A 19,373-nucleotide genomic window follows, 5' to 3' on the forward strand; every position below is an offset into this window, starting at 1 on the left:
CGTAGAGTATGAGCTGGAGTTTGGACAGAAATGTTAGAGGGTGGAGCAAGAGCTGGAGTTGAGATTATTCCCAAGTTTGTTGCCCCTCTCCGCCCCCCTTGCCTTCTAGGGGGTGGTTCAAACAGATCCCCCAACTCTTGCTCCACTGAGTCAGCTGGGTATACCTTGTCTGGGTGTGTGCAGTGTTGGCTTATGGAGCATGCACCTACAGGACCATTTCAGCCTCTCCCTACTAGCCTCATTATCTTTTCCAGGGCTAATACAAAGGAGTCAGAGGGAGCCCTGAGTCCACAATCCTTCTGCCACTCAGGGTGGTTCTGGAGGGAGAAAAACATGTCAGCATACGTCACCTCTTCCCATTTCTGTTCCCATCTCAAAAATAACATAAGCTGTAACAAAGTCTCATAATGTAGAGTTCCAGTTGGGGGCCACCCTACCCCCTCTTCAAACCTATAATGTGACCACCACTGTGTGGTAAATTTCACAAGGGTCTTTTTATTTTCTATCCCCCCATACCCTACTAGTTCCTTCCAGTGTGCCAAAATACACCCTAAAGGGCTACTTTTGGGCATCTCTTTACTCTGGTTGCTTCCCATCACTCCCCTTCTCCTTAACAAAACCGGCACTCTATGCCAATCCTTATTATGTCGTCCTTTGCTTCTTGTCTCACTTCCACCCGAACCTGGCTTCACAGATTCGTACAGTCCTTTCCCAGTCTTCTTCTCACATAGCCCACCACTCAGGTACTGAATGTGACTTTCCACACACCAGCTTTAAAATCTTTGACTAAATCAGCTCAATCAGGGAGCTGTGGACACTGGGCACACTCTCTGTACCAGTTAGCAGAACAACAATACTAACGTCCTGCACAAGTCTTACACTGCTGTAACACCCACACACAATGCCAACCTCTAGATGCACCAAAAGCTGCAGGAAAATTCCCACAAATGCAAGCTATTCCATCCGCTCCTTCTCAACCCTAAATTCTCTACAGCTGATTGCTCCCAATCCAAAGCCACTAGTCCCCCAGCAGATGTCCGATATAAACTTTCTAAATATACTCTCTCATTTCCCCTGTCTATCCGCCAGTTTACTGAACTCACAAACTCCCAGGAGTCAAGTCCAAACCACTGAAGCAAAGGAGTTCCTCCTGTCCTCCTATCTGTCTGGCCAGATTGGATTCTCAGACCAAAACTACCCCTATTATGATTCTAGCAATCAGCATCTACAAAGACAATCCCTGTACCTAAAACCACAAGTAAACTCTTACCAAAGGCTCTAAACAAACCAGTTTTACTGCTTTGCACTCAACGTGTGACACAACTTTTGACACAGGATGGCAGTGTTGCCTCAAAAAGCACCACAGCTCTCCAAACACATACAACATCACAATCGTACTATGCCCACAGGAAACACTTTGTGCAGTCTAACAATACACAAACACACTACACTAAAGCACTCAACTTCTATATTTCAAATTCCACAAACATAAACACCTGAACAGCAAAGCACCGTCCCTATAATTTCTCAGAATCTGAACCCTTTTAGTGTTAAGACGGGGTGTTATAGTAAATTCTGTTCCCCATAACCTAAACACAGACACACACACACAGTCACAGCGGAGAGAGGATTTTATTAAGGGTCATGCACCCCACTCGCCTTGTTTTTCCCCGACCATTTCAGTTGCCTGAAAATGGAATCATGGGTACAAACTCTCACTTGTGTCGTGTGCTAGCAGCACATCTCAAAAAACGCTCTCACAATTGTTCTCACAGTCAGGACACATTCACACAACAGCATAACAACCTTAGACCAGGATTTGCCCTTATGACTGCTAGCCCCAATTGGTAGCAAACTCAGCCCTCTACGGCAAAACAAATGGCAAAAATCCTATTCTGTTAGCAACAAAAGCCTGAGCTTGGTACGAAACAACTCTTTCTGCTGACAACCAGATTTCAACTTCAGCTTCAGCTTGCAAGCACACTATAGAGGCACAAATTGCGTGTGGGTCCTCTCCCATGACTTACCAACGGCCTTTCTTGACCACGCGTATACCTTACAGGTCACTACTTAAAACTGTTTCAATTTTTAAACATACTGTTTTGTCCGGAATTTTAGTAGTCAGGGGTCAATGTCTGCTGCTGGATGAACAGTTCAGGCAGTGAAGCCTGCTCTTCCAGGAATATACTGGTGGTGCCCTGAGGGGGTCCATGTCCCGAGGTGGTCTCACAGCTGAGCAGAGTCTCCTCCTGGCTGGCTTGCCAATGAAGTCATTAAAACCAAAAATCACGGACAAAGACTCTAACTAATTAAAGTTAGAAAGTAGTACTTAAAGTTAGAAAGTAGGCCGTTTATTACGCCGGCAGGTGGCATGGGGTGGGGGGGGGGTGTCATCCCCAAAATGCATGACCACATCACACAAGGATTTTTGCCTTCTATTTATTTCCCAGAATAATACATATGCATAACTCTAGTACTTCTCTGCTTTGTATTAAAATGAGGTTATTAGTCCTTCAATTCTTCTCTTGAATTGGGTTGGTGGTCTTGAACTGGGTCAGCGATCCCAGGGATGAAGCCAGGAAGGTCCTTGTCAGGTCTCTGTGACCCTCTGGCACGATCCACAGCCCCCTGCTTCATGATGGATTGATATATAGTCCAGGTGCTGGGCAGTGTTCTACTGGTTTCAGTATGTTCCTATAATCGTTCACTTGCTCCACTTCCTTCTACAAGTGAGCTTATTTGTAATATAACAATTAGCTTTAGCTTAAGCATCTAATAATTATTAACCTGTTGTTGGTGTATCTAACTTCAATATGAATTGGCTCTAACCCTTAGCTAAAATCTTAACCCTTTAAAATCATGATTCAGAACCAGACTACCAAAATGTAAAACTGTCACGTGGATTGTTTTTGAAACTTGATATGAGATCTTGGGCAGCTTAATAGAATTTTGAAGTTGGTGCTGCTTTGAACAGAGTTTGTACCAAGTGATTGTTAGAAATTCCTTTTAGCCTTAATTATTCTGTGATTTGCTAAGAAAAACACTTAACAACAGAGGCATTATTTAAATGCAAAACATCCCTTGTACATCTGAAAGTGTTATTGGCTTGTCATTGTAAATGAATGTGTGACTCACCTCATCATAAGGTGTTTTTATTTAAAGAAACTCAACTTCTTTGGCTACCTTTTTCCATTTCTTTAGGCAGCAGAATGTCAGAAAAAGGAGTCCAACAATTCTTCAGATGATGACTGCTCTGAGAAGGCTGAACTAAATGCACAGCAAGCATTCGTTTTTGGGCAAAATTTACGAGATAGAGTTAAGGTAAACACATGTTTGTTCTCTTGACTTAAGAGTTTATGAATATATGTAAAATTAAAAGCTATGAACACAGCTGAGTTGTCTGTTTAATAAAACTAGTCTTCTGGACATTTAATAAATGAATTCTGTTAAGTAGCGTAAGAAGCTTTTTTAAAAAAAATGCATGTACTGCAATCATGAGTAACAGCTAAAGCTCAGTAGAATGTGGTGTTTTCTCTTACTTTTTGGGTTAGAATGAAGTTGAAATGTGGTCCTAAGCTGTTCCCATGCTACCAAGACTTCACAGAAAAGATGGAAAAATAGGCTGAGCCTGGGCTTAAACTTGTGCATAGAATAACTGAGTTGGATTGTTAGTACCTGCTCTTGAAAATGAGTTTGCTCAGGTTTCCCAGCATGATAAAAGAAAGTGTAATATTGGGACATATCTTGTTTTATTGTAGAAACATTTGTGGATGAAACTCTGTCTTTAGGTAGAGTAAGTTGAAAATTTCATAATTAAAATTATTGATATATACTTGTTCTTTTTCTAGCTAGGAGATGAAAGCAATGAAACTACTGATGTGCAGAATTCTGGCCTTCTGACATCAGATATACCTTCTGCAACAAACTATTTTCTACAGTACATCAGTTCCAGGTGAGACTACAGGGAAACCTATGTAACAGTTCTCCTTACTCTTTATTTTCCTTATTGAAAATTCTGTATGATTCTGCTCTTTATTGGATACAGGGCTTAGACTGGGTCAGTGGGAACCTAGACTTCTGAAGAATGAAATGGCAGTCTTCAGGTCTGGGGGAATCCTCAATCATCTCTTCAAGGGAGATGCATTTGATATTATTTATTTGACCACATCCTCACCAACACCTCTTCAGAAAACCAAAAAGCATGACATTCTTCTCATGAATGATCAGAAACAGAGATCTGCACTGTATTTGTGTTGTTCAGTAGGTTTCATATAAGATACAGATAAAAGAAAGAATAGTTAAAATTTTTCCATGATAGTAACCTTTTCAGAGTGGCCTGTATGAATAAGTAGGAGCCTACCTGTGGGAGGTTTTTGAGAGAACTTCTAAAGAATAGCAGTAACATAAGTAACATCAGAAGAAACGTGATGTATAGGTAAAGAGAAGCAGCCAGGAGAAAACTGCTAATCCTGTCTTATATAGTAATGACCTCTGAGCTGACAGCCTTCACTTGAGGCTAAGGTGCATGATTTCATGATACATGGAATCTGTATCTCTGTGAAGATGCTAGCTTAGTAGTGGTTAAAAAATTTAAGTAGTGTAAAGAATAAGAAAACAGAAGATACAGAGCTGTGAATTCATGGAAAAATGTGAGGGGAAATCCCACCAAGAGTGATGAAGCAGAGCAACATCTCTGCTCCTGGCATAAGCTGAAATTCAGATTGAGGCAAGGAAATAATTGTGGGAAAAGCACAAATACATGCTTTCTTTGTCTTTATATTTGGCATTTTTAAGATCCTGTTGTTCACCATGAAGGAGGCAGTAGGCAGTTTTGCAGTCAATGAACTTTTGATGCTGAACTTTTCAGATGTTGCACTGGAGAAGTAGAGAACACCTTTGCCCTCTTGATGCCAGACCAGTGTCTTTCCAATAGACACAGTCAGACTTATTCAATCAGATTTGGCAGACAATAACTACTAATATGTGGCCTTCAAATACTGGAATATTTTTTCATATTTTTGAACTCATATGACACCTACTGTCATTTTATTTGAGTCTTTGCTTTGGGAGGATTTATTCTTGGTGAGTCAATTACAAGAAACCTAGGTTTGAACTTGTCTTGAAAACAGTATTGTCTCTAAGGGGAGTTGGCTCTGGTTTTCTGATGAGGTGGCAAAGCATTATGGTAATCCACTTGTAAAAGGAAACTCCTCCCTTTGTGTAACACTGTAAATTCTTTAAAAATTGTAAATATGCTAGGTGGCATGGTAGATATTGGTAGGCCACACTGAGTTCCCTGTCAACATTTGGAGCTCAGTACTGTGGTATTTAATTCCCTTAGGAGGTAAAGTTATCTTCCACTGAGGATCTCCTTTTTTCTAGGAATCTCCTTAATCAGAAGTAGCAACTCTACATGTACAGTTTAAAGGTTTGTTTGGTTTCACTTGAATCATGTAGATGTGAGTCCCCATTTTCCAAACTTGGTGAAATGCACGTAGGCTTGATTGGGAATGGTCGGCTTTTGCATGTTCACTTTGTGAGCAAGCTGGTGTCTTCCAAAGGTATGCCTGATGGGAAGGGACAGGAACAATGACTTTTTAAGTCTTTTGTCTTTGTAAAAGAATAAAACTCCTGTCCTTCCTAAATAGGTTTTAAAATCTGTTAATAAAAATACTAATGGGAGGAAGATGTTTGTTCTGTAAGGAAGAAGTAAAGGCTGATATTTGATTGTGAAACTTCTTGGAGAATCTGGGGTATTGCAGCTAGTCTGATAAAAGGCATTACTACTTATCCCTGCTACCTTTGCTTCAGTTATGATCTTGCAAGTGCTTTTGTTTCAGTTTTTCAGTTTCTGAGAGAATTGACGTAAAGACATGTAGTAGTTCAAGTCTGTACATGTAGAATATGGTTTAAAAAAAAGTATGTTATATGATTAGACAATAAGCCCTCACTTAGCATTCAGCATTGCTTTGTATGTTAATAGTTATCTGAAGGGGAAGATTTTGACAGAGAAAAAATCATTTGTTGTCATTCTGAGAGAATTCTTGTTCTGTAAAACTAGAATGTGCTCGTTTGTGTCAACCAGTGCCTACTTTCTTAAAGACAGTGACAATCACTCACTTTCTAAGAAATTTTATTAGTAGAAAATAAAAAAGGTATTATTTTCTATCTTGTAAAACCTGGCTTATTTCTTGGTTTTTTTTCAGTGTAGAGAACTCTACGAACAGTGCAGATGCGTCTAGCAACAAGTTTGTTTTTGGACAGAACATGAGTGAGCGAGTCCTAGTGAGTATCCACTATGTATATGTTGTAATTTTGCCAGCAGTTTGTTACAGATTCTCACTCAGGAATTTTGAGAGCCTTTAATTATACTTCTCACTTGAGTATGGGGTTTTTTCAGTCGTTTCCTTTGAAGGTAACTTACTTTGAGTGCAGCACAGGAAGTTCATTATAAGCTATTGTCTGCCCAGCAATACTTTCCAGGATTTCCCTTTCAAACTCTCAGTGTAAGGAGAGTCAGTGCCCTCTCTGTAGTGCATGTGGTTCTTGTGCCCAAGCATTTTATGGCACAGCTCGTTGCTTTAAAATGGCTATTGGAGTATAAGTATTAGAGGGTATTTTATGTTTGTCCTCAAAATTGAGAGCAGTTCAGTAATGTGACTCCCCCCAGATGGGATTTCAAGCCCAGCAGTAAAGCAGCTGCCTCAGGACTGGGGTATGATTCTGGACATGCTGTTCATGATGTACCAACCTAAGGAATCACTTCTAGTACCTCACTGTTTCCTGCTGTTGTTTGTATGCCTGTGCTGCAACAAAATGGAAACGTTTAATGCTGAGTGTTCAGACCTGTCTAACTACAAAGCAGGAGTTCAGTCAATTATGACATGAGTAGCTGTAGCTGAAATTGACTTACTATGTTAACAAAGCAAGTCAAAAAGCTTCAAAATAAAGGTTGAAATTTGGTATCAATTCCAGGGAAAATAATTCAAATTGGTTTTTAGGTCACACTCCATTCAGTTCCTTGGCTAAGATAGTAGGATAGTTTTGACTGTGAAAGCATGTTGTCCATGAGATTCTTTTTTTTGCCATATGGTTTATAAATACTGGCGCTACCCTCAGTACTTGATCACCTGTTTAGCAGAATTAGTGTATGTTTTCTCCCTTCTGTTTACCTCCTCTTATTTCTGTGATAGAGCCCACCAAAATCAAATGAAGGTAGTACAGAGAGTAATAAGGAGAATGCTGCTACAGAGTCTGGGTCTGAATCGTCTTCTCAGGAGGCCACGCCAGAAAAAGGTGAAAACCAAAATATTATATTAGGAATGGTAGTTAATCCTTTATTAAATTACTGTATTTTTCAATATCCTGTTACTTTTCAAAAACATAAGATTTTTCCTGTAACCAAAGATACAGGCTGGGTGTGGAAGTTGCTGGATGTTGTAGATCCTCTAATAGTAAACATGTGCAGGCTGCACTTTCTTTTTCATTGTCAATCTGTGGTTGTGGGAGTATCTTCAATGGAATAAAATTAGAGGGAATTAGCAGAACTGGTAGTAGGACTTGGTAGAGAACGTAGGAGAAATGTGGCAAACTTTTTTTAACAATTCTATTTCATTTCAAGTGACTGAATTTCAGAGTCAAATGTATATTGCATTGAGTGGGTGCCCCACATGTTGCTTGAACTCAGAACTGGTTGCTGGATTTTATGACTTCAAATTGTCAAGATATTACAGAAATTCTGTGAACCATGGGTTTTCTTCAGTAAACTGCTTACAAGCCCAAGTGGAAGTAGAAAATTAAATGCACTGTCCATGTGTAGGCACAGCTGTATGGCTAGCAAGAGTATCAGTACTGCTGGAGCATCTACAGATAAGCGAGTGTCCATGCAAAGGTTTTGAACTATTGCATGTAGGGATAAAACTTCTTGAGATTGTATCTATTTTGTTCCTTATGCTTGTAAAACAAGTATTAAAAGGCAAGCTTTAACTTCTGCTTTAAATTTCCATAATTTTTAATGTGTTCTATTAAAGTCTGTTTTCTATACATTTCAAAGGGTCTCAAAATTCTGGTGTACTTGTGTGAGACTTTTATATATCTTACAAAATTTTATGATAATCATTCTCAGACTCTCAAAATGTTGTTCAGCTAATAATATTTCAGAATCACTGGCAGAATCTGCAGCAGCCTATACTAAAGCAACAGCAAGGAAGTGTTTATTAGCGAAGGTAGAAGTGATTACTGGGGAGGAAGCTGAAAGTAACGTGTTACAGGTAAGAAACGGATAGAGGGGCTTTGAGTTTGTGGGGATTCATATGGATGTCTGTCACAGTAACAAGTCCACAGATAGGTTGGATTTAAATCTATACAGGCGATCCTCAGCCAACCCTATCCAAGCTTAGGTGCAAGCACACCACTGGCCAGAGATCTGGGCAGAGAGAGATCCCAACCAATCAGCTATTTAAACCAGGAAGTTTCAAACCCCCTATATCAGCAGGCCTCCATAATAAACCGTTGCTGTTGTTGCCTGGATCTCTGAGAGTTTGTGTCATCCCTGTCTCTGACCCCGCGTAACAGATGTCCAGTGAATGCATACCATCTGATTCCCTACAATTCAGCCTTCCTCTATATCTCTAATGTATTTTCTTGTGTTAAAGCATACTTTAGATATTTCTATCAGATTGTTATTTCTTAACTTGTTATCCATTGCTTTTTAATTTCTTCTTTCTGAATAAATTTTAGCGTATAGGCCATCCAGGTGTATCTTAAGCATACTTTCCTGAATCCATCACATAGAAGCTTCTATTTTCTGTGAGACAATTATTTGAAGAAAATTTAAATTAATTAAATATTTTAAGTTCTTTAATTGTTGTACTACTGAAGATTTTCTAAAATTTAGAATGGACTATTTATGCCAGCAGTCTAGTTTCTTGCAAAATAGAAACTGTATCACAAACACTCAGGAATTTGGTTTGAGATACTTAATTGAATTAGTGATGTTGTAGAAGGATATTTGGTCATGACTTAGACTGCTGATTTTAATAGAGATATTTCTAACATTGTAGTTATTCATTAACTTAAATATACTTACTAACTCTAGTGTATTCTTAAGAAAAAACATGCAGGGTTTTCATATAAAATGAAATCTTATATGTATTTTTTCCCATCTCTCTTTATACTCCAATTATAGTTTGGTTTTTTCCTTGAGATATTGTGTTTCTCAGCATTTGAATTGTGTTATTTTCAACGATAACTTTTTTATTCTTACAGACACAATGCACTATTCTTCTGAGACCAAACAGTTGCACTATCAGTATCTAATGCCTATCAGTTACACTTGTATTACCTTACAAAATGGTACTCTGTAATGTTTACCTTCTTGGACTTCTTTTTACCAGACATAAATGGTCTTTAAATGGTTCTTCTGGTACATCTCTGTTTCTATTTAATTCAGAAATGTCTGGGTGCTTCACATAATTGAACAAGACACTGAAGAGATAAGATTCCTGTTTCACTTAGGAAAACTGCAACTTTTGGCAGTTGTATACTTAATAGAGGACTGACTTGCCTGAATATGTTGTAATTTAACAGACCTCTTGCCTAACTTTAATTCTTTTTTTCTTGTGAAATGTAATGCATTAAAATTCCAAATGGGACTTGTACAGACAGAACTATGTAATGTTGCAGAAACATACAGAGCTAGATGTTTTGGCATGAAGAAGATGAGAAATGGAGGGAATGAAAATGGAAGTATCTTTTCCACTTAGTGCATGCTCATCTGTGGGGAGCTTGAGGGGTGATGGTTTGAGGTATAAAGCCTCAGCAGTAACAGTGAAATTAGATTAGAGAGGACGATATAGAGATGTTTGGCATGGAAGAAAAAGGGAGCTTGTAGGTCAAGATCCTTCAGTATTCCTACTGTCGGAAAAAATACATACACCTTTTGAATTTTATAACATCTGAACCCTCAGTTAATAACCTCAGTTATTAATGACTTTGTGTTGTTCAGGCTTTGATAATGAATTGATAATGAGCTAGTATGTTTGTTCATCCTTTGCTTACTTACAAGAAGAATTTTGCTTTGCTTTCATTATATTTCATTATTTTGCTGGGTCTTCCCAGCAGCAAATAACATATTCAGTGGTGCAGTGTGTACCTAAGGCTTTTAAAAGAATTGACTGATATAAGGCAGTCTCCTATGACATTAAGTTTCCTCTGTGAAAATTTATATATTACCTGAAAATTACTTGTTGTTTTGATCTTGAACCCTCTTATTCTTTAAGAATATATAGCTTCTTTTAGTAAAACGTGATGAAAACAGACAGCATATTTTGAGAAATCTATTGCAAAAGAGAGGATTACTGTTTTGATTTCCACAGCTATAAACAATTAAAAATTCCAGTATGAAATCTGAATATTTTTTACTCAACTGTAGATGACTAAGAAATATATTATTACTTAATCAACCACTATGCCATAGACATATTTTCTGTTACAGATTCAGTGCAAGCTGTTTGTATTTGATAAAAGCTCTCAGTCTTGGGTGGAAAGAGGTCGAGGACTCCTGAGACTCAATGATATGGCCTCAACAGATGATGGAACATTACAGTCTCGGCTGGGTAAGAGGAACCAGGGGAAATGAGATACTGGATGACAGTCATCCTATTTTCATAAGGTTCTTCCTTGACACACAGCAACATTCACTTAAGTTTATATTAGCTCCAGCAACTCAGAAGCAGTTTGGACCTTTTCTTTTGCTTCAGTTAGTGAATAGTGCCTCCAAAGAGAGTATCTTCATACCCTTCTATTGCAGCAGATGTTCCAGTTACTTTTTCCCCCAAAAAAGCAAGCCATATTTAGTAACTAGAATATTTGCCTAGAAATTTATGGTAACATCATTCAGATCTGGCTGTTTTGGATGGGTTGCTTGTGATGAGGGAAGTCTGTTTGAATAGTGCACAATTGTTCAGGCTGGCAGGAATGTGCATTAGTCTGAGATTAACTGTTCAGATACCACTGCTGAACTTTAATGTATTAACATATAAGGCTTCAGACTAAATAGCTTTAGATATGACTCATATTCTTCAATAGTCTCATTGCAGTTTAAGCCCAGCCAGCAGCCAAGCCCCAGGATCAGGGAGAGAACTGGAAGTGTATAAAAGTTCAAAAACTCCTGGGTTGAGATAAAGGCAGTTCAATAAAGAAAGCAAAAGCGGTGCATGCAATTTGCAAACAAAGCAAAACAAATTAATTCACTGCTTCCTGTGGGCAAGCAGGTGTTCATCCATCTCCAGGGCAGCAGGACCCCATCATGTGTAATGGTGACTTGGGAGGAGAAGCACCATCACTCCAGATGTCCTCCCTTCCTCCTCTTCCCCCTGCTTTATATCCTGAGCATGGTGTTTTGTGGTCTGGAATATCCCTTTAGTCAGTTTGGGTCACCTGTCCCAGCTGTGCCTGCTCATAACCTCCCACATAGTTGTCACAGCGCAGCTGGTATGTAGCTGAACAGATAAATCTGGCCATAAACAGAGATTCAATTTGGCTTGACTGGTTGGTTAGAGAAAAGAAGTTCCTAGGTGAGCAATGATAGTATAGACTTGAACTCAAACAAAAAACCCCAGCCAATTCCGTTCAATCCTGAATGCAAACATATCATTGGTCAGGGAGCTAGGCAGTGCAGAGATCCCGACCAATCAGTTGTCCAAGCATGGGAACCCCCTGTAAAAGGAGATGCCGAACAATAAACCGAGCTATTTGTCACATGATCTTCGGTAATTTCTCTTGTACCTGTCTTCAACCTATGATCATAATGTATTACATACTCCCATCCTCCTCATCAGTGTAGTAGTATGAAAAGCAGAAAAGACCTTAGCTCTGTGCAAGCACTGCTCAGCAATAACAAAAACACCTCTAAAGTATCAACTGTATGTTCAGCACAAACCCAAAATACAGCTCCATACCAGTGACTGGAAAGAAAGTTAACTCTACCTCAGCCAAAACCCACACAAAGCCTACATTCTCCTCATTTACAGTTGTGACAAAAGCCTAAGAGGGCTTATTTGTAAAAAGACTGAATCCTTTGTACAGTAACAAGTGTCTTGACTGTTTTGAGCTTCCTGATGTGCCTTTTTCCACCTAACTGATCTTCTAACTTGGCTTTAGTGATGAGGACTCAGGGGAGTCTTAGGTTAATCTTAAATACCAAGCTCTGGGCTCAGATGCAGATCGATAAAGCCAGTGAGAAGAGTATCCGGATCACTGCCATGGATACAGAGGACCAAGGAGTTAAAGTTTTTCTTATATCAGTGAGTACTGTTTATGTCTTAACCATCATACTAAAGTCGGTGCTTACTTAAACTGTAGCTGAGGTAGCATTCCATTTTTATTTGCACCCTACACTGTCTTAACATGACCCCTGCCCCAAAGACAAGACACTTGGCAGATTTGCTTGTCTAAAAAGTCTTGCTAGGTGTGAACAAATGCCACATCAAAGGCTGCCCTAAGAAGCCACGTTGTTCCAAAGCATTGCCCATGGAGTCATGGGGATCTGCTTCACACATACTGAGACTCTAACTGTAGTGTTTCATGCAGATTCTTTTCTGATTAAAAAAAAAAATGGCATTATTTAATAGATTTTATGCAGTAGTTTAACTAAAATTAGATCTAGTAGAACTTTCAGCCCAGAAAAACTGTCATTGTCTGCAGTGTGGGAGGATGAATAGATGCCCACTGAAAAGGAAACACTAAAGAACATCGTATTAGTACTTAAGGTTTACACATTTTAGCTTTGATTTTCCTTTGATGCAGTGTATTAAAGCAGTAACAGGATAGTGAAAGTGGTTTCTGTGCTTACTAAATGGGGAACAGCAATCGCAATCAGAATTACTAAAACATTGAGATCTGATCATACAGTCAGCAAGGGAGAAAGGTCATTCCCTAATGCCTGCTAAAGCACTAACATATTTGGAGAGGTCTGAGAACATTCTTTTGATTTAGACTGATTTTACACAAGATGCAAGAGAACAAGTGTCTTGCAAAAGAATTAGTGTTCCTAGGGAACAGAAATTGAGAGCATCAGCAAATGGTCAGCTTTCCCTGTGACATTAGGTTTGTAGGCCTGGGATCTGGAGTCCCAGAATTGAACTTAATGATACCAAATATGCATTGATGAAGAAAAATAAGTGAAATTATTGGATAGGTTTTTCTCCATATTTTTCTAGTTTTGAAAGTTTTGAGTTAATCTGTCATCAGGTTACTCACTCTTGATTTTAGTATTGATGTAAAGCATCTTGTTTGGAATTACTTTTTCATTTCAGTTTATTGCAGGGGAATTTTGCAGATACAGAGTTAGCACATTCAAGTGTCAGATGGGGTGGATGGAAACGTTTTTTATGAAAGAATTTGGGGAAACTATTTCTTATGAAAGAATTTGACAGGTTGTCAAAAATGCTTCCCTCTGAAACAGAGACTGTTCAAAAATTTTTGAATAATTGCCTGTCTGTTCACTGAGTTTTCTCATTATATCTCATATTGAAATTTTATGCCAGTGCCTCATGAAACAGTTGGCTTGATTATGATTAACTAATGTGTGAAGTTGAATTATTGACAGGCCAGCAAAAATCTGCAAGATTTTAATTGAAGGTCTTCTTAATATGAGCTTTTGGGCAGTGTCAGGAAAGCTATGTGATTTCTGTGTGAAGAAGGCTATATGAGATCAGCAAATACTGGGTATGTTAGCCAAAGAAAGTTGGAACTAAGCAGAGGAATATAGTCTCACCACCAGAGTTCTGTATATCTAATGTCCTGCTGTGTGTACCACAGCCCATTCTGACTGGTTTGAAAAACATTTTATGAGAAAACTAAAAAGTATATTGTGAAATTTGGCATGACTGCTGTGTATTATGTCAGCAGTGTTTTATTGTGTTATAATTCCATGCAGCTTTTTCTTATTTCTGAATATTGAAAAATGCAGGCAAGCTCTAAAGATACAGGGCAGTTGTATGCTGCATTACACCATCGGATCTTGGCCTTGCGCAGTAGAGTGGAACAAGAGCAAGAAGTCAAGAATGTAGCCCCTGAGCCAGAGGTAGCGCAGTCAAATGAGGAAGACAGTGATGATGATGATGTCATTGCACCTTCAGGATCAGTTGGAAGTGGTAAGTAAGAAAGACAATGGTGTTTCCTGTTTACCGTGCATTCTTCTGTGTCACTTCTTAAGGCAATCTGTGCTCTTTGTGTATGTCTATGGAGTAGGACTATTGCATGGCTTTCCTTTTTGAGCACAACTACTCCTTGCTTCTTCTCCAAACTGGTAAAAGGCCCCTGTGCTGCCTGTGAGGTACATGCCACAATTTAGCAGAGGTTTTCTGTGCTTTTTATAATTTACAGGATTTCTAAGGGTGGTTCTGAGTTTCATTTTTACCTTCATCATGGTCAGGAGTTGCACATGAAACCTGAGTTGACTCAGAATCAGTAGACAGCATCCAGAATGACTTTTCGGTAGGGAGCTGTTTGGAAAGCAGAAGGTTTACAAAGGGGCATGGAAGGAGTGTAATGTTTTTTATTGCGCATGAGGAGATCATAATTTAAGAAAAATACTAGTCTTCAGTTTGAGAAAGGCTTCCTTTTGTACTCTCAACTTGGAAGTCATCTGTACTTTGCTTTCTTGTGGCTGAGAACATAGAGCCTTTGACAGTCCTCCATTCTGATTCACAGAAGGGGAAAAAAAGAGGAATGAATATGAGCAAAAGCAGTGGGAAGATTGAAGAGCTTGGAAACAGAGCTTTTAGGTTTTTGGATGCTGCTGGGATTCCTGAACTAGATTAGTCAAGAACATAAAGTTCTATAGTAGACAGATCTTAGTCTGGAAGAGGGCCATATGCAAGGTGGGAGAGGAGGAATTCTACAGTTTCCATCTCTCATTGAACACCTGAATCTGAGACTTACGTAGGCTACTTGGGATGGGTGTCTTACTGCAAGGCAAGAAACAAAAGATATTTCTTATGACCAAAAACTACTTTTATTGTTTCAGGTCCTAATGATGAAGGTGATGGGCAGAACGTTGGCAGCACATAGCAGATGTGAGCCAATCTGCTTCCAAGGCTGCTATGAACACCATCTTGCAGGCATCTCTGGATACCCCAGGCCAGCAGTTCTTTCAGGCAGTTTTGAAAGCTCCAGGACTTAAGAACTGTGCATCTTTGTTCTGTTTGTTTGGGTTTTTGGTCTGGATCAGTAGATTCCACACAAAAAATAGCAGACTTGGAAACTACCTGAATATGGTTTGGGACGTTGAAAGCTCATCATATTGATGAGCAAAAAAAAAAAAATCCAACCCCAAAACAACATAAACACAAAATGCAACCACCCCCAACCATTTCCCCTCTTCCTTGTAATTAAAATGGCACATTACAGCTTGTCACAGCTTTTCATTGGGACCTTTTGGCTGTTTCTTCAATAGTTCATGTCTTGCAGGTCTCCAAGATAGAACTTTTCGACATGGTTCCAACTCGAATTCTGCTTTTATAACCCCTGTTCGCCTTTACGCAGGGAAACCTGGTCCTAGCTCCTATGCTCACTGGCTGCCCTTTGGGTTCCTTTATTTTTTTTGGACTGTAGATGGGGCAGGTTATGTTTTTACCTTTTAATCCCAACATAGGCTGTGGATGTGGACACCATTGTTTGCTGTCTAGTGGGTTTGTAAACAGAAAGAAACAAAACATTGTGGTTCACCAGAAAAGCTTTTTTAATGCGATAAGAGACTTTAAAGTCTGCAGGACATTTTGCTAACTCCTTTTTTCTTCCCATTTCATTATTATTTTTTGGGGATTTATATTGTGGTGAGACTTTTTTATTTTAGTTTTTCAATAAGATGCTCTTGTGCATTAAAAAAGTGAAACTATTGTTTTGTACTGTTCTTTTATGTTACTATTTAAGGGAGAGCTAAGCCACTATATGTAATAGATGTTGCATACAATTTTTCTTGGAAAATTTTGTTTCTGTGGCTACAGTAAAGTGCAGGAGGCATACAGGTTACACCTTCAGAAAAGTTAATGACAAAACAGCTGTTAGCCCTTGGAAGAATAAAATAGGCTCATGTAATGAGCTCTGCCAGCCATTAAAATAAATCTGTATAATAAAGCAGCTCTCATTTAATGGCTTGATTCAACAAGCCATTTAAGCACTTGCCTGACTTAACTGTATGTGAATAATCTTACTGAAGTCAATGCAACTCTTCATGCTTAAAGTTGAGGACATTTTTTAAAATCTTGCTGAATTAATGGCCTTAAATAGAAAATTTAACTTCTAAACCCTTCCTGTCCCTGTTTCATTTTGCTGAAGTCTTGCAGCATGAAGAAAAAGGTAATACTCCCAGCCTTGAGTAGTTTGGGCTGAAGGTTATTGTATTCTCTTCCACCACAAATAAAAGCAAAAATGTGGTTTTCTGTGTGCAATTCTGAAGTACTCCTACTGTAACCATAACTTTTTTTTTTTTCTGTCGGTGTTTTTTAATCATTTGAGCCTTTTATGTGAAAGTTGAGTTTTATTTTCTTATTGAAATCTATGGTATGTTCTTGTCCAGCAAGGTTGGAATTTGGTAGTCACCAGGTCACTTTCTCTTTGAATTCCCCAAATTGTTCTATTTCCTTTATAAATAGTTTGCTGATAGATAATTTCTGACTTGCATGCTTCCTCTTTTGTAGGTTAACAATCTAAAATGGCATCACCTAAAAGAAAATGAAAGGGGAAGAAGCATTTGATGTAGCATGAATTGAAAACAGAAACCCAGGTTATAGCACAAAATCAACTTTGAAATTTAGTATTCAAATAGTACAACAGTCCATATTGCTTCTGTTTTAATGAAACACACTTTTCACTGGCAGTCAAGAACAAGTTTTCCCCTGTTTTCTGTTTTTAATCATCACTGAAGACTGATAGGCTGATGCTGTTGGGGCAGAGGGTGCTTTCCCTTTTCCTGATAGCCAGTTGAAGGAACATCTGTGATTACTTTTCTGGAAATTGAAAAGGGCTAATGATAAGCTGTGCCACTGCATCTTGAGCTCTCTGGATTGTCTGCTCATGCCTTCTTGCATTTTGGTTTTCTTTTTTCCTCCTTAGGGTTATGGGGGTTTTTACCAATGAACAGACCTGTTGCTGCACGCCCTACTCTTGGCATGCTTCAACAGGAGCATGGCAGATTCCTTAGTACCCACCACACAATTGTTTCTGCATCACAAGGTCTGGGGACTTTACAGTAAGTGATCTGCATTTGAGATCTGGGATCTTTTTACATTGTTGAGATTCCCAGATCTAAACTACTCTTTTCAAAAACCCTTGCACTGTAAAGCTGTTTCTTGTCAGCAGTTTGTTCATAAGGAAAATTAATAAGGTGTCTTGGCCTGCACGGCCTACTTTTGTGAAAACAGGCATTATTTCCTGGTCCCAGGCTCTATGGCGTCCATGCTGAGTCTCACTTTGAAGTGTTTTACCTAAAATGCGATTGATGGTGCATGAAGATTCAGAAATATTGAATAAGCATGCTTGCTTTGGGGTTTGATGGTACACAATCACCTACAGCTTTCTAAAATTTTGGCAACTATTTACTGATGTAGATTTTATTTTTAGCTAGAAGCTTTGCATAAATGTTTATAGTGAAGGCAGAAATGTTGCTGTGCATCCCGACAGAATTGTATTGCTGTGCATCCCAACAGAATTGGCAGTGGGTTGAGTTCAGGCCCTGCCCAGCAAGATACAGTTAGCCAAAGCAAAACCCTAACTTAGCTCTCTGCTTTAAGCCTTAGTAAGCCAGTGACAGGCAAAACTGGATAATGCCCATGTGTCTCAAAAGATCTATGTAAGACTGTCATATCAAAATGTACATGGGAATTACATTAAAACCTGTGTCATCAAGCAAGCAAACAAAACACCCTGAGCCCTGCGTTGTGTTTCCTGTACCAAGCAGCGGCTGTTTGAGGGGAGGGTAATGGTGACCAGCTCTGCTGCCTTACAGCAGTCTTCCCCTTGATCGTGCTTGTGCTCCATCTTTCCCCTTAGGCCGCTTGTTAACTTTTGTGTGGCGTTGACAATTCCTTATAGCCTGTTGGCTGCTGACCCACACAGGTACAGCCTTTCAGGTTTCCAAGTGGAAAAAAAATACTGCAGAGTGTAGTAAAGTTGAACATGCTTGCTGATGACTCAGCAGTGTACTCTGGCAACCAGGATGGCCAACCATGTCCATGGGGAGCATCAGGCCAACTGGGTGAGGGAGGGGATTGTGTCTCTGTGCTCTGCGCTGGGGTAGCATCACCTTGAGTTCTGGGGGCAGTTTTGGGCACCACATTATAAAAAAGACATTAAGCTAGTAGGGAAGCATCCAAAGAAGGGCCACACGGATGGGGAAGGGTCTAGAGGGGAAGGTGTATGAGGAGCTGCTGAGGGCACTTGGTTTGTTCAGCTTGGAGAAGGGGAGACTAAGGGGAGATCTCAATGCAGTCTTCAGCCTCATGAGGGGAGGTTAGGGGAAGGTACCAGTCTGTACACTGATGACCAGTGATAGAGCTTGAGAAAACAGCATGAAGCTGAGTCAGGGGAGGTTTAGCTTGGATATCAGGAAGCTTTTCACCCAGAGGGTGATTTTTGAACTGGAATGGGCTCCTCAGGGCAGTGGTCACAGCAGCAACCTGATTTCAAGAAGTATTTGGACAGTGCTCTCAGTCATAGGGTGGGGTGCCCTGTGCAGGGCCAGGAGCTGAATTTGATGATCCTGATGGGTCCCTTGCAACTCATCGTGCTCTGTGATTCCATGAAAATGTTGTTAGAATGGTGATGTCACTGTAACCAGAACTAAGCCTCTTAGCCATAAAATGGCAAAAAATGAAAAAAAAAAAAAGACACCCACAGGAAACACAAACATTAAGGTAAGGGAATGTTGTCATAACAGCATCTTTCTGTAGTCCAGTTCCTGGTTCATTGCTCTAGAAAAGACGGGGCAGGAAATGATCTCAATAAATGAGTCCTCAGCCATCCTGCACTAGAACTAGGGTGGGAGGTGACCAGACTGTTAGAAGGCCGCAGGAATAAAAACCGTCCGACTTTGTAATGGCTTCTCTTTGTTCCCTGAAGTATCAATTGGTGCCATTGCTTGGGTATTACTGCCATTAAATGACTGCTCCTAACACATCCCATTCTGCAGTTCAACTGGTCTCTTGCTCTCCCAGTGAGTGTATAAAACGGTTTATTTACTTTCTAGAAACATGTTACATATTTCAAAATTTACCATGTTTCCCATAATCTTCTCTAGTTTTAGGAATTCCAGTTATGATAATTGCTATAATTTGTCGTACAAGATTTTATTAAACTGACTTTTCACTGTG

At 39.4% G+C, this 19,373-nt stretch overlaps 1 protein-coding gene across 1 annotated transcript in view; it reads left to right on the forward strand.

Moving 5' to 3' along the window:
• RANBP3 (RAN binding protein 3) overlaps positions 1-19,373 on the forward strand; it is a 67,681-nt gene extending 48,308 nt beyond the window's left edge. The window contains exons 12-20 of the mRNA XM_014309608.2: positions 3,202-3,321; positions 3,849-3,952; positions 6,207-6,285; positions 7,194-7,296; positions 8,146-8,270; positions 10,496-10,616; positions 12,163-12,305; positions 13,973-14,156; positions 15,032-19,373. Of these exons, the coding sequence (XP_014165083.1) occupies positions 3,202-3,321; positions 3,849-3,952; positions 6,207-6,285; positions 7,194-7,296; positions 8,146-8,270; positions 10,496-10,616; positions 12,163-12,305; positions 13,973-14,156; positions 15,032-15,075 (1,023 nt within the window). The 3' untranslated portion in view covers positions 15,076-19,373. The remainder of the gene's footprint in view (positions 1-3,201; positions 3,322-3,848; positions 3,953-6,206; positions 6,286-7,193; positions 7,297-8,145; positions 8,271-10,495; positions 10,617-12,162; positions 12,306-13,972; positions 14,157-15,031) is intronic.

This window comes from Geospiza fortis, unplaced genomic scaffold (genome assembly GCF_000277835.1).
Source record: "Geospiza fortis unplaced genomic scaffold, GeoFor_1.0 scaffold254, whole genome shotgun sequence".
NCBI classification, from domain to species: Eukaryota; Metazoa; Chordata; class Aves; order Passeriformes; family Thraupidae; genus Geospiza; species Geospiza fortis.